Raw genomic sequence first — 15117 nt, 5'->3', positions numbered from 1 at the left:
AATAGTATGTAAATATTGGCTTAACTTACACTTCAGAAATAAGACTTTTCTAGAATTCTAATTCAAGGCTTTGTAGTCCATTTTCCCAGCCACATAGCCAAATGGAAAAGGAACTCTAGTATGGTCCCTCGAGATCTATCATTGCTAACGTCCTGCTGCTTCCTTCAAGTATATTCTATGTTTCAGTCTTCCGAAAGAGCCAGCCACGTGGCTCGTTGACTATTTTTTTCCTTGCTTCAGACCTTTGATTCGTTTCTCCATCTCACTCAGAGCAAGTCCACGTTCTCACAGACCTTCCGTGATCTGGCCCCTGGGTCCCTTGAGCCTGTTTCCCACCACCTTTCATCCCTTTGTTCTGCTCTGGCCACATCCCCCCTCCTTGCTTTTTAAGGTTTCCTTCACCTAGAGTGCTCTTTCCCAGGTATCCACAGGACTCACTCACTTCTTTCAGGTCTTTGCTCAAACATCCTTCCTCAGTGAAGTTTCTCCTAACTACTACATATAAGAGATCACCATCCCCTCTCCACTCTGGGCCATCAGTAACTACCCCTCTATCAGATATATTTTACCCGTAAATCTCTATCTGATGCGTCTGTTCCCCTCCCCCCTAATACATAAGCTCTATAGAACAAGGACTTTGCTTTGTCATTTCCTGAGCATCTAAAACAGTGCTGGGCACACAGACACTTATCTGAGAAAATGAAGATGATGGACCTTCTTTGAAAGGCCTCTTCTCTTGTCATCCACAGGATGTGTGGACAAAGGGAGGGGTTGAGGAAGTGGAGAGGAAAAGAGAATCCTAGTTAGGTTTTAAGGACCAAATTAAACATCTTAACTTAGAGACTGCTATTTAGAAACCCACCTGTTCAGAACAGCTCACCTGGAGGATAAAAAAGAGGATGTCGAGAATGATGAGAACAATTTTGGTGTCTGGGATGGTGAGAAGATTTATTAGTGGCTCCAAGACTCCAGCCTGGACCAGCTGGATTAACTGGTCCACGGTGCCCCCAGTTGTGAAGTTAGCCACTGTCCAGACAGCCTCTTTCTGGACTTTAAATTCTCCCTGCAGAGAGAGAACATTTCCATTCTTGACAGATCCTGAAGAATTTAAATATAGTGATGCAAACATGGTTCAATTTCTAGGTAGGCTGGACTACCTAATTCCCAGGACTGTATGTGCAATTTACACAGAATCCCTTGGCAACCTGCCTTTAGTTTTTGAGCAGAAGACAGGATCTTTGAGAAGTCAAGGAGGAGGAAAGGCAGACTCATGTGGGGTCTTAAGAGGGAGGTTCTAAGTCCAAACAGACTCACTTTCTTAAGTCAGGTTATCGGAAAAAGAAAACCAACATCACCCAATCAATACAAATTAGGGATTTTAGGTTATAGTGACCCATGTCTACATTTCTAGTCTTTCTGCTCCAGTAAAACTTTGGACGAGAAGCTCCAAAGCTCCAAAGCTGAGCACACAGCCTGGAGGGGACGGAGGAAAGCCACTGAAATATCGCTCAATGCATCCCTTACATTTATAAAAAGCACTTGGCCCAGAGAGAAGGGAGTCATTCACAGATTCTTCTATCCCTTTGCAGGAGGAGTTATTCCCATTTTATGGCTGGGGAAAACTAACTCAGTTTGAAATAAAGTTAAAAAAAAACAAACAAAAACAAAAAACGTATGGCTCCAAGCAAGCTATAGTTCAAAAGGCGCAGTTTGAAAAAAGATTACTCCTTGATTCTGACTAGATGTTTCTGATTAGAATATGTACAGACTCACAGCAGGATAGGAAGTGTCCCATAGACCGGAAGATGCCATGATTTGGGTAGTACACCTGGGCTAGCTTTTCCTACCTAATGTACACCTGGGAACCCACCATCCAACCTGAGAGCAGGACACAGCCAGTGTCTCCTTTTCCCCATCCTACTCAGGAACCTCTGTCCGCAACCCCAGGTCACCACTCCTGACTTGTTTCACAAGTCAATGGTTTAAACATAGCTCATCCACTAAAAGGTGACAAAAAGAAATGCTGACAGTCGTAATTGTCCTGGGGAAAGGAAGTGGGAATCAGGAGGAAGAAGGAAGCTTTACTGTATTTCTACTGTTATATCTGGATTTTCTGTATATATTACCCCTTTCATCAATGTGATTTTTACACTGCAAAGGCCACCTTTCTTCAGTGTAGAATATCACTGTAACCCGATACGTTTTTCCTCCTCAAACAAAACCAAACCAAACCTCATCCCTTTTTGCCAAGGAGAGTAGATGTCAGATTCTTTTAACGCTAGAGATAAGCCAGTATTTACCAGCTCAAGATTCTTCTGGATATTTGAGCTGTGGGATCACCTTTTCACTGGCCAATGCTTGTTGAGTCTTCTAAATTTTTAATGGATTGTCCAAAATGGGATGCCCCTTTCTTTTTTTCAGAGAGAGTTAGGAAACTAATGTTTCATAGGTTCATCGTGATCTCAATTAGTTTTGCTTCTCAGCGTGCCTCTGAAGAGTTAAAGGAGTTCAACACAGGGCCCGCTGGAGGGTAACCTTTTGTCACGTGGGCCACTTACGTTTTCTAGAACAGCCACCAAGGGAGGCAGCGCACCACAAGCGATCAGCTGCTGGATATGCTGGCGGGGCCCCGCGGCCACGTTGCTTAGCGCCCAGGCTGCCTCCTTCTGGATGGAGGAGCGGGGGTGTGTGAGGAGCTGGGGCAGCACAGCCAGGATGCCCGCGTCCAGGGCCAGCTGGGTCTGGTGGTCCGTCCCTGTGACAATGTTCCCCACCGTGCGCAGAGAGGGGGTCTGGAAGAACAAGGTGAGAAAGCGTCACCAAGTACCGTGAGTTCATCACCGTGGAAGGCGACCATCGCCCCAAGCTCCGCGCCCTCCCAAACATCCGTCGTGCTGTGCTGATGGTTTTCTGGAAGCCTGTGAACAATGATTATACCCACGATCCTTATTGATTCTGTGCATCCATGGCTGTTTACATAGTTTAAAGGTACTCGCCAGCCTCCCAGTACTTCCAGCTCAAGTGGGATAGAGGTCAAGAGATATATTATCAAATGATGCTGTCCTTTTCATATCCTTACATTGGGAAAATTGGTAAATTGATGGCTGTCTTTACAATGTAATAATTTCTACTGAATTTGTATTTAGCACGAGTATCAAGTTTCTGTTGTCGAGACTTCCCTGGTGGCGCAGTGGTTAAGAATCCACCTGCCAACGCAGGGGGCACGGGTTCCAGCCCTAGCGTGGGAAGATCCCACATGCCGCGGAGCAACTAAGCCCGTGCGCCACAACTACTGAGCCAGCACTCTAGAGCCCACGAGCCACAGCTACTGAGCCCGCGAGCCACAACTACTGAAGCCCGCGTGCCTAGAGCCTGTGCTCCGCAACAAGTGAAGCCACCGCAATGAGAAGCCCGTGCACCGCAACGAAGAGTAGCCCCTGCTCGCTGCAACTAGAGAAAGCTCGCGCGAAGCAACAAAGACCTAATGCAGCCAAAAATAAAATATAAATAAATTTATTTAAATAAATAAATAAATAAATAAATAAATAGTCAACAACCACAAACCACTTTGGGAATGAGGCTGGTCCCTATAATTAACCTCATTTTTAAAAAAAAGTTTCTGTTGTATATGTTATTAGAGCTAGTGAAATCTCAGTGGCATTTTTGTTTTGGTGTATTCATAAAGCTTCTCTCAATAACTTTGAAGGTCCCCAGGATGGGTCTATGATTGGGCTTAAGACAACTGTCCTAGGAGAGCTGACTGTGGATTTATTTTGGTTTCTCTGTATGGTAGTGGCAGCCCCAGCACAGCCCATCAACAGTTCTAGAGTTTTCCTAGTCTATCATGCTAGGTATCTGCTACTCGAGTGAGAGATGTTAGAAGTGCCATAGGCCAATCACAGCCTTGCCAGGACTGCCGCAGTTGGGCCCCAAGCCCCCACGATAAACAGCTTCTTGAAGATGTTGTCTTCACACCTTCCACGCCCCCAGCACTATCCCCAAACTAACCTTGACTCCTGAGGAATGTTACCCTCCTCTCAGAACAGATGATTGCTAAGACTGCATAATATACAATATTAGGCATAGAAATCAAAAGGGGTACCCATGCTTCAAACTACATTTTCAAGAAGTATATTATGTAAGTGACATATGTCTCAGAGTCAAGTATTTGACCTTGGTTTTACTTACTTTTCTCCTATATCTGAAGTAGTCTAAGAGAACCAGCTGGGGAGAGGATAAGGGGGAACTATCTTTTATACTTGAGTAAGAAATTCAAATGTTACGAGCTTCACGTTAAAATACACACACAGACACACAAACATGCACACCAACTTGTTAACATCTACATGCATAGACCAGTAGAATGAAAGGCCACAAAAGAATAGTTCACTGGGTGGAGGGATTATAAGCAATTTTAATTGGTGCTCTTCTATCTTTTCTAGTTATCAGACCAAGAAAAAGTAAGTCACTGAATACCCACTAGGATTTTGGATCAAAGTCGATTCAAGTCTTTGGCTACAGAGTAGCAGAGACCAGGGAAATGCAGATGAACAGCTTTGTTCCAGGTAAAGGATGAACGTCAGCTGTGAAAGGCTTGGGGGTGGGAGAGAACAGAACCTGCTCGAGTGACGATGACCCACAGACTCTAATCTGAAGGCCCCTACAGAGACCAACACGACCCAGGACACTTACCAAGACATTGAGTTCTGAGCTGCTCATGAGCTCAACCAGCCTGGGCAGGACCCCCGTGTCCACCACTTGGCCGATGCGTGTATCACAGCCGTCGGTGAGGTAGGACAGAGCCCAGCAGGTGTCTGAGAGAACCTCTCCGTCTGGGTGCCACAGGAGGTGGAAGAGGGCGGGCAACATCTGCTTCACTGCGTGATCAGAAGGGTATGGGTTCTTGTTCCGGCACAGATTGGACAAGGTCCATGCGATGTTCCGCAGGAATGTGACCTGTAACAAAGAGACTGTCTCCAGCACAGGATGCAAAAAAGGAAAACACCAGTGGCAATGTGTCCTGACCATCTTTGATCAATAGGATTGACCCGCATGAACCCAAGCCTTTGAGCTTCAAACAGGAATTTATTCTAGGTAATAAGTATAGGAGGAACGCAGAGAATGAGCTTTGTTTTATATGCAAACGTCAGATGGAGATTTCCTTATATTCTTCAAAATGTCCTTCCCCACTTGACTCGATTGATGACCTAATTTCATTTCTCATTGATGAAACAAAGATCAAGCAGGAGTTACTTGGTCTTCCCACCAGCCTATGAACTCTACCAACATGTCCTAACCACGTTTTTGACCTTCTGTTTGAAGATCAGTCTTCCCATCCGTCCCCAGGATCACCTCTCTCCTCTGGATCAGTCCCACCAGTATAGAAACACACTCTGCGACATTCAACCCCTACCCTTGCGCCTCTCCAGCCATCACCCCACTTCTATTTTTCAGAATCCATCCTCAAGGAGGCATCCGTATTCACTGCCTATCTTCTTCTTCTACCCCTTCTAGTCTGGTTTCTCCCCCTACTTCTTTGGAGTTAGTGATGAAATCAGCTCCTTCCAAGTCACCAAATCCAAGCTTTTTGAAAAAGCTCTTTTTGCCATCTGTGACACCAAGCCTGGTTTTGTATTGCCAAATGGGCTGTTCCTTCTCATTCTTCTTGGCAGGTTCTACTGAGTTCTGAATTTCAGAGCCCTCAGGACTTGGTCCTGGTTTTCCTCACACTCTAGAGCAGAGGTCAGCCAACTTTTTCTGTAAAAAGCCAGATAGTAAAGTTTTTCAACTTTGCAGGCCAGGTGGTCTCTGTTGCAACTTATCCATTCTGCCCTCGTAACACTGCAAAATCCACAGACAATATGTATGTAAATGAATGGGCATGGCTGTTTACTTCAAATAAATAAAACTTTATTTAAAAAAACAAGCAGTTGGCCAGGTTAGATTGGCTGATCCCTGCTCTGGCTGACCTTGCCCAGCTGGATGACACATACGTGCACAATCATCTAGATAGACCTGCATATCTATCTGTCTGTTGTTGCTGCAATGGTGCCTCTCACTGGCTTCAATTTAATAGGTACAACTAAGGCTCCGATTCCCTCTTCCCTCTATCCTCCCCACATCTCTAGGAGGACAGTGCTCTAAACTAACTAACCTGAAACCCGAGGGCATCCTTGCTTCTTTCTGTCTCCCCCTTCTATGCCCATCACAGCAGCAACCCAGGTCCATCTGCTTCTCCATCTCCCTCTGCTATAATCCTACAGCAAGCAGCCAGAATGGTCTTTCTGGAAAATCAGGCCACTTTACTTCCTGCCTTGAAATCCTCCAAAGCCTTCCTTTTGCCACCAAGATGATGTCTAAGTCCCTCGTCCTACTTGTCATCTTATATTGCTCTCTCCTTGTAAGCTCCCTTGGTCATGCCAGCCTTTTTCCGGTTCAACCATATCAGGTTCTCTCTCACCTTGAAGGCAGGGCATGTATTCACTTGACTTTTGGAAGCTGCTTTCTCTTCATTTTTGTTTGAGGCAAATCTAGAACCCAAATTTCATTCCTAACCCAGGGAGTCCTCTAGTGTTGCCACAGCAATCAACTTGGACCCTAAGCTTCCAACTTAGACCCTATTTATTACCCAGGAACAGAACTGGTGAGCCACTAATTCTGTCTGTGCCCCTGGAACAGAGAGCTCAGTCATCTACTTTTGCAGGATTGTAAGCTTAGAAAAACTTGAATGGATCTCTTCTAATCCCCACTGCCCCCCCGCAAAGAAAGATCGGCACTACTGCCCTTGAGGACAAATTTGGATCAACTTCTACCCAAAGTAATATTCAGTCCTAGGCCTTGTTCATCATTGCTATCGTTAGGGGGCCGGGCAGCAACCACGTGGCCTAGCATTGATTTGGAATTACATCCCCCATTTCCCAACTTTGGGAACCTGTTACCTAACTAGGTTACCTCATTAAAAAGACACACACTGGGGACCTCCCTGGTGGTCCAGTGGTTAAGAATCTGCCTTCCAATGCAGGGGACACGGGTTCAATCCCTGGTCAGTGAACTAAGATCCCACATGCCATGGGGCAACTAAGCTGCACACTGCACCTTCTGAGCCCACGCACCACAACTAGAGAGAAGCCTGCGTACTGCAACGAAGAGCCCGCATGCCACAACTAAGACCCGACGCAGCCAAATAAATAAACGAATAAATAAAATTAATTAAAAAAAGACATTCACTGGTATACTTGATGAAACCAGGGTCAGCAGATGTGGAATGGCATCACTCAAGATAACGTTGTCTCTGAATTTTGGTCCATCACCTACAAATAGACAAGAACATGACACTCAAAGAGGGAACAGAGAGAGTCCTGGGGTGGGTGAGTAATTCTTCACAAGTCTCTGCAAAGGGGGAGAGGCCAAAACTCATTCCTGGGTTGGGCAAGTAGATTGTATAACCATGAACTAGACCCTGGGTCTCTGACATGTTGGTTGAGTAGATGGCCTGACGTGGAAATCAGGCACCACACAGCAGGGATTGCTATAAGCAGAGTCTCTGGACCCATCAAGAAGTCAGCCAACTGGGCCCAGGCAGCACGTTCTAAATGCTGGTGGAATTTCACAGCATGGTTCTCAGGAGACAAAGGCCACTATGGACCAAATTGTCTTCCCAGAAGACTTTGGCATGGGGCAGTAACTTCCAAATGCAACTCAGAACAAAGTCTGGGAGATGGATAGATTCTAGCCATCAGTTGTCTGCTACTTTGGCTAGAATACCAATTTTAGACCCTAGACGTCTCAGTCTGTAATTCTTCAATCATCAGGCAAGGTATAAGTTACACTACACCACCCGATTTTGCCTGTTCCTTACTGCACTAAGCAAAATGAGAGACGAAATCTCTGTAATAGTTGCTTTATTTCTGCAAGCTTTTAAAAAGTAGACTTATTTTATATTCTGTGTTTGCTAATTCCATCCTCTTAAGTCCTTGGAGGTCTAATCACATTGTTTGCTTCTGCTGACTCAGTCATAGTGGATTGTTGACTTTCTGAACTTGAAATTGCTAATATTTGGCTGATCTTAATTTGTCAGAATCCTGAGGGGCCCGACTGAGTTTGTTTCCCCCAGAGAGCGTCACATTTATATTTAGCCAGGGATCCTGGAGTTCCCAACCTGACAGCATTCACTCCCCAGCTTGTGTTTTCCTGGACCACGCAGGGAATACAACATCCAGTCCCAAATCCATGAGGCCAGTCTTAGGATTCTGTTTTCAGGGGAGACTTTTATCCTAAACTAAGCAGGCATTTTCATGTGTATTCCCTGGGCAACTTTCACTGAAGGTAGAATTCTTTTAGGGTACTGGGTGATGTAAGGGTCTGTCATAAAATCCCCACAATGCATGAGCCAAAGACTTGTCTTTTGTTCCTGAAGCCACTAAGCCCTGAGGCTGTAGGACCCCAGTCTTGGCAGGTGTCCCTAGGCAGCCTGGAGCTCCAGAACATACCATGTCTTCTAGCTTCAGCTTCAATTTTTGGCCTCTGAACTTGACTCTGAATTTTGGAAAGGCCCATTCTACTCTTCCCAGCATTGCTAGGTATTTATACTTAAAGTGTCTGATCTACAATACTACCCAAAGAATTCTCATTGCATGCCACTCACAAGGCCCACCGTTTTCTTTGCCCCCTGCCCCCCACCGAGGGGAGAGGCTCACCTGCTATATTACCAAGGGCCCACACTGCCTGTTCACACACAGTCATATGAGGGGAAGACAGGAGCTCAACCAAGGGCTGGATGGCCCCTCCGTCCACGACAGCACGAGTCAGCTCCGAAGTACCAGAGGCAATATTGGTCAGAGCCCAGGCTGCCTCGAGCTGCAAGCGGGGATGAAGGGATGACTTCAGGAACTCCACCAGCCTGGGAATGAGCCCTGCGTCAACAATCAGCTTCAGAGGAGGGTTCTTTTCCCGGGACAGCATTTTCCTTCGCAGTGTAAGAGAAAAGACAAGAACATGTCCTGTGAGGCAGGTAAGAAGAACCTCCTTTATGGATGTTCTTGGCATTCCTAACTATCAAATGAAACAAACCACTGGGCCAGAGCTCCTTCATATCCTAGAGTTCAGCCTGTAACACTCTGCAGTGATGAAGCAATATTTTTCCCTTTAGTTATTATCTATGAACCGCCATTCCTGTTGAGGCCAATTTAAATTAAGCTATTCATCTCTGACCACACTTGCATATCTTAAGTTGTTCTCAAGGACAGTGTAGAGGAGCAATTTCGTCTCACTTTTGGATGGACTGGCCTTTTCTTATATTGTGTGGGCATTCTGCCACTGCCAAGAAACCAAATAGGCTGCTGGAACCCATTTCTAGCTATGCATCTGTCAACAATACAAGTCTGTTTGGCGATACCTGGCTGCCTGGGTGGCCTGGAAACATAGTTCTGGATCTGAGGCATTGACACCATTGATTATTTCTTGCAGGGTGAGGCTGACCTGCAAGGAGACATACATTCAAGTCAGAGTCTCTGCCAAAAGGAACCATAGGTCATCTAGTCTAGCCATCTATCTGATTAGAAGAAGCTGGCTTGAACACTATGTCTCAATGTGTATGCTGGTCTGTATTAGGGGAAGGAAGAACATTTGGTGGTCTCAAAGATTTGTGGGACACTTCCCATGCTCTGGAGGATAGGTAATTCCTATCATCACTTGGATCCCCAGCACCTTTTTATCCCATGCAGTAAGAACATGCTAGTGGGTGGCAGCAAAAATGGGAGAACAAGGACCTCAAAATTCTCTCCTCCATAAAAGCAACAAGAAACCTGAAAAATAGAATCAACTTTTTTAGAACTCTGGAAACTGACCAAAGGTTTGCAGCAATTTGTTTTATTCAAGCTGAAAAGGGTTTATTCAAGAAAAATGTCTAAATCTCAGTAAGAACAGCAAGGTTTATGGCATTTTGCCTTGCCTTATTCCCACTCCTCCTCCCACAGCTCCACGGTAGCTTTGAAAACCAACAGCCCAGCAGCCACTGGAGGAGGCAGAACAGGTTGGTGCTCCCTTAAAGCCTCACTCCCAGAGAATTATTATTATTCGATGCTTCTAGTGGTTTCCTGGGAGATTCCATTTGTAAGATTCTATTTTATTTGACTCAGAGCTCACACAATGCAAAAAGTCTTTTCCTGGAGGTATTTGTTAAAAACAGTTAGAGGAAGTGGTTCAACTTCACAGCTGCTTGGGGTGGGGGGTGGGGGGGTTAGATAACAGCTGGGGGCAAACAATAGACTAACCAAAAAACTTAAAAGGCAAAGCTGGGAATGAGATGTTCATTGGGGCTTTGAGAGCTCCAACATGTTCCTGAAAATCTAGAAGGTCACATGCCTCTATAGAACTGTTGCACATGCTCACAGAAAATGGAGGAGACCCTGAGGTCTCACCTCTGGCTGACTTTGAGGCTCTGTGCAAGCAGGAAGTGAAGGTTTAAGGCAGCATTGTCAACTTCCTGGTTGAATGTTGAAGGCATGCCCCAACATGCACACAGAATGCCTTGGCAAAGATTGGGTGAATTTTTGCTTCCAAGTGTGTAAGGAAATCTCTGTCCAATCATTAGCTGACCACTAAGCTAACTGAGCAGAGAATTCAGTGCCTACACATGACAAAGAATACAAACTTTACAAAATCAACTCAAAAGTCACTGAATGAACAAACAGTGAGCAACAACAAGAAACCCTGGGCAAGGGGTGGGGGGCGCAGATCTTATATCCAAAGTTGCCGCATTATTTTAAATGACTAGTTGTTAAAGAAATTACAAGACATTCAAAGTATAGCACATATACAAGCAAAAAACAAGGCAATTAATAGAAACTGTCCCTGAGGAGCCCAGACATTGGACTTACTAGATAAAGACTTTAAATATGTTCAAAGAACTAAAGGAAAGCATGTCTAAAGAACTAAAGGAAAGTCTAAGAATGATGTCTTAGAGACATAAGAATGATGTCTTAGACACAGAACAAATCATCAGTGAACTTAAGATGGGTCCACTGAGATTAACCAGCATGAGGGAAAAAAAGAATGAATAGATCTTAGCCAAAAGGCCAAGAAGCAAGCGTAGTAGCTATTCCTATCAGTTTAATATCAGATGCATCCTCTATCCAAGGACAATATATTAAATGGATTTTTGGAACTAGGAGATGGAATAGAACTTGCTCCATCCACTCCATGCATTGATCCAGGTATTACAGTACTTCCAGGAATAGTGCACCCCCTTTGAGGGAAATAAAGACTTTTTTTTTTTTAAAAAGCAAAAAAAAAAAAAAAAAAATGAAGATTAAACTTAACAGAGCCTTACAGATCAGCAACATATGGATAATAGAATGGAAAAGAGAGAGAAAGGGGCAGAAAGTATATTTGAAGAAATGATTTCCAAAAACATCGCAAATTTGATGAAGAAATTAATCTACACCTCTGAGAAGCTTAATGAACTTCAAACAGGAAAAACTCCAAGAGATCCACACTTAGACACATCATAAAATGTTGGAAGCCAAAAACAAAAAGAGAATCTTGAAATCAGCAAAAGAGAAGCAACTCACCATACACAAGTCCTCAACAAGATCAAGAGCTGATTTATCCCCAGAATGCATAAATGACATATTTAAAATGCTGACAGCAAGTTTGTCAAGCTAGAATTCTATACATGGCAAATTATAATAAAATGGAGAAATTAAGACAGTCTCAGATAAACAAAACCTGAGAGAATCCATTGTCAGCAAACTCACTCTACAAGAAGAGAGTTCTTCAGGTACTAGAAACTAGATAATAACCAAAGACATGAAGAAATCAACAACACCAGAAAGGCAAATATAATGGTAAATATAAAAGACAGTATAGTAGATAGCCTCATCCACCAGCAGGCAGACAGCAGAAGCAAGAAGAACTACAATCCTGTAGCCTGTGGAACAAAAACCACATTCACAGAAAGATAGACAAGATGAAAAGCCAGAGGGCTATGTACCAGATGAAGGAACAAGATAAAACGCCAGAAAAACAACTAAATGAAGTGGAGATAGGCAACCTTCCAGAAAAAGAATTCAGAATAATGATAGTGAAGATGATCCAGGACCTTGGAAAAAGAATGGAGGCAAAGATCGAGAAGACGCAAGAAATGTTTAACAAAGACCTAGAAGAATTAAAGAACAAACAAACAGAGATGAACAATACAATAACTGAAATGAAAACTACACTAGAAGGAATCAATAGCAGAATGACTGAGGCAGAAGAACGGATAAGTGACCTGGAAGACAGAATGGTGGAATTCACTGCTGCGGAACAGAATAAAGAAAAAAGAATGAAAAGAAATGAAGACAGCCTAAGAGACCTCTGGGACAACATTAAATGCAACAACATTCCCATTATAGGGGTCCCAGAAGGAGAAGAGAGAGAAAAAGGACCCAAGAAAATATTTGAAGAGATTATAGTCGAAAACTTCCCTAACATGGGAAAGGAAATAGCCACCCAAGTCCAGGAAGCGCAGAGAGTCCCATACAGGATAAACCCAAGGAGAAACACGCCGAGACACATAGTAATCAAATTGGCAAAAATTAAAGACAAAGAAAAATTATTGAAAGCAGCAAGGGAAAAACGACAAATAACATACAAGGGAACTCCCATAAGGTTAACAGCTGATTTCTCAGCAGAAACTCTACAAGCCAGAAGGGAGTGGAATGATATACTTAAAGTGATGAAAGGGAAGAACCTACAACCAAGATTACTCTACCCGGCAAGGATCTTATTCAGATTTGATGGAGAAATCAAAAGCTTTACAGACAAGCAAAAGCTAAGAGAATTCAGCACCACCAAACCAGCTCTACAACAAATGCTAAAGGAACTTCTCTAAGTGGGAAACACAAGAGAAGAAAAGGACCTCCAAAAAAAACCCCAGAACAATTAAGAAAATGGTAATAGGAACAAACATATCAATAATTACCTTAAATGTGAATGGATTAAATGCTCCAACCAAAAGACACAGGCTTGCTGAATGGAAACAAAAACAAGACCCATATGTATGCTGACTACAAGAGACCCACTTCAGACCTAGGGACACATACAGGCTGAAAGTTAGGGGATGGAAAAAGATATTCCATGCAAATGGAAATCAAAAGAAAGCTGGAGTAGCAATACTCATATCATAGAAAATAGACTTTAAAATAAAGAATGTTACAAGACACAAGGAAGGACACTACATAATGATCAAGGGATCAATCCAAGAAGAAGATATAACAATTATAAATATATATGCACCCAACATAGGAGCACCTCAATACATAAGGTAACTGCTAACAGCTATAAAAGAGGAAATCGACAGTAACCCAATAATAGTGGGGGATTTTAACACCTCACTTACACCAATGGACAGATCATCCAAAATGAAAATAAATAAGGAAACAGAAGCTTCAAATGACACAATAGACCAGACAGATTTAATTGATATTTATAGGACATTCCATCCAAAAACAGATTACACTTTCTTCTCAAGTGCACATGGAACATTCTCCAGGATAGATCACATCTTGGGTCACAAATCAAGCCTCAGTAAATTTAAGAAAACTGAAATCATATCAAGCATCTTTTCTGACCACAACGCTATGAGATTAGAAATGAATTACAAGGAAAAAAACGTAAAAAACACAAAAACATGGAGGCTAAACAATACGTTACTAAATAACCAAGAGATCACTGAAGAAATCAAAGAGTAAATAAAAAAATACCTACAGACAAATGACAATGAAAACACGATGATCCAAAACCTATGGGATGCAGCAAAAGCAGCTCTAAGAGGGAAGTTTATAGCTATACAAGCCTACCTCAAGAAACAAGAAGAATCTCAAATAAACAATCTAACCTTACACCTGAAGGAACTAGAGAAAGAAGAACAAACAAAACCTAAAGTTAGCAGAAGGAAAGAAATCATAAAGATGAGAGCAGAAATAAATGAAATACAAACAAAGAAAACAATAGCAAAGATCAATAAAACTAAAAGCTGGTTCTTTGAGAAGATAAACAAAATTGATAAACCACTAGCCAGACTCATCAAAAAAAAGAGGGAGAGGACTCAAATCAATAAAATTAGAAACGAAAATGAAGAAGTTACAACAGACACCGCAGAAATACAAAGCATCCTAAGAGACTACTACAAGCAACTCTATGCCAATAAAATGGACAACCTGGAAAAATGGACAAATTCTTAGAAAGGTATAACGTTCCAAGACAGAACCAGGAAGAAATAGAAGATATGAACAGACCAATCACAAGTAGTGAAATTGAAACTGTGATTAAAAATCTTCCAACAAACAAAAGTCCAGGACCAGATGGCCTCACAGGTGAATTCTATCAAACATTTAGAGAAAAGCTAACACCCATCCTTCTCAAACTCTTCCAAAAAATTACGGAGGAAAGAACACTCCCAAACTCATTCTATGAGGCCACCATCAACCTGATACCAAAACCAGACAAAGATACTACAAAAAAAGAAAATTGCAGACCAATATCACTGATGAATATAGATGCAAAAATCCTCAACAAAATATTAGCAAACAGAATCCAACAACACATTAAAAGGATCATACACCATGATCAAGTGGGATTTATCCAGGGATGCAAGGATTCTTCAATATATGCAAATCAATCAATGTGATACACCATATTAACAAATTGAAGGATAAAAACCATATGATCATCTCAATAGACGCAGAAAAAGCTTTTGACAAAATTCAACACCCATTTATGATAAAAACTCTCCAGAAAGTTGGCATAGAGGGAACCAACCTCAACATAATAAAGGCCATATATGAGAAACCCACAGCAAACATCATTCTCAATGGTGAAAAACTGAAAGCATTTCCTCTAAGATCAGGAAGAAGACAAGTATATCCACTCTCACCACTATTATTCAACATAGTTTTGGAAGTCCTAGCCATGGCAATCAGAGAAGAAAAAGAAATAAAAGGAATACAAATTGGAAAAGAAGAAGTAAAACTGTCACTGTTTGCAGATGACATGATACTATACATAGACAATCCTAAAGATGCCACCAGAAAACTACTAGAGCTAATCAATGAATTTGGTAAGGTTGCAGGATAC

At 42.6% G+C, this 15117-nt stretch overlaps 1 protein-coding gene across 1 annotated transcript in view; it reads right to left on the bottom strand.

The window, feature by feature from the left end:
- The window catches only part of KPNA7 (karyopherin subunit alpha 7), a 46141-nt gene that overhangs the window by 14412 nt on the left and 16612 nt on the right, over positions 1-15117 (bottom strand). Inside the window, exons 4-9 of the mRNA XM_082360899.1 lie at positions 9395-9477; positions 8697-8965; positions 7228-7310; positions 4693-4956; positions 2559-2792; positions 881-1063 (exon numbers count right to left, since the gene is read on the bottom strand). Coding sequence (XP_082217025.1) covers positions 881-1063; positions 2559-2792; positions 4693-4956; positions 7228-7310; positions 8697-8965; positions 9395-9477 — 1116 coding nt within the window. The remainder of the gene's footprint in view (positions 1-880; positions 1064-2558; positions 2793-4692; positions 4957-7227; positions 7311-8696; positions 8966-9394; positions 9478-15117) is intronic.

The sequence above is a fragment of the Balaenoptera borealis genome (assembly GCF_965194805.1).
Source record: "Balaenoptera borealis genome assembly, chromosome: 16".
Classification (NCBI taxonomy): Eukaryota; Metazoa; Chordata; class Mammalia; order Artiodactyla; family Balaenopteridae; genus Balaenoptera; species Balaenoptera borealis.
Note: the sequence above shows the minus strand (reverse complement) of the source record. Positions and strands in the feature narration are given on the sequence as shown.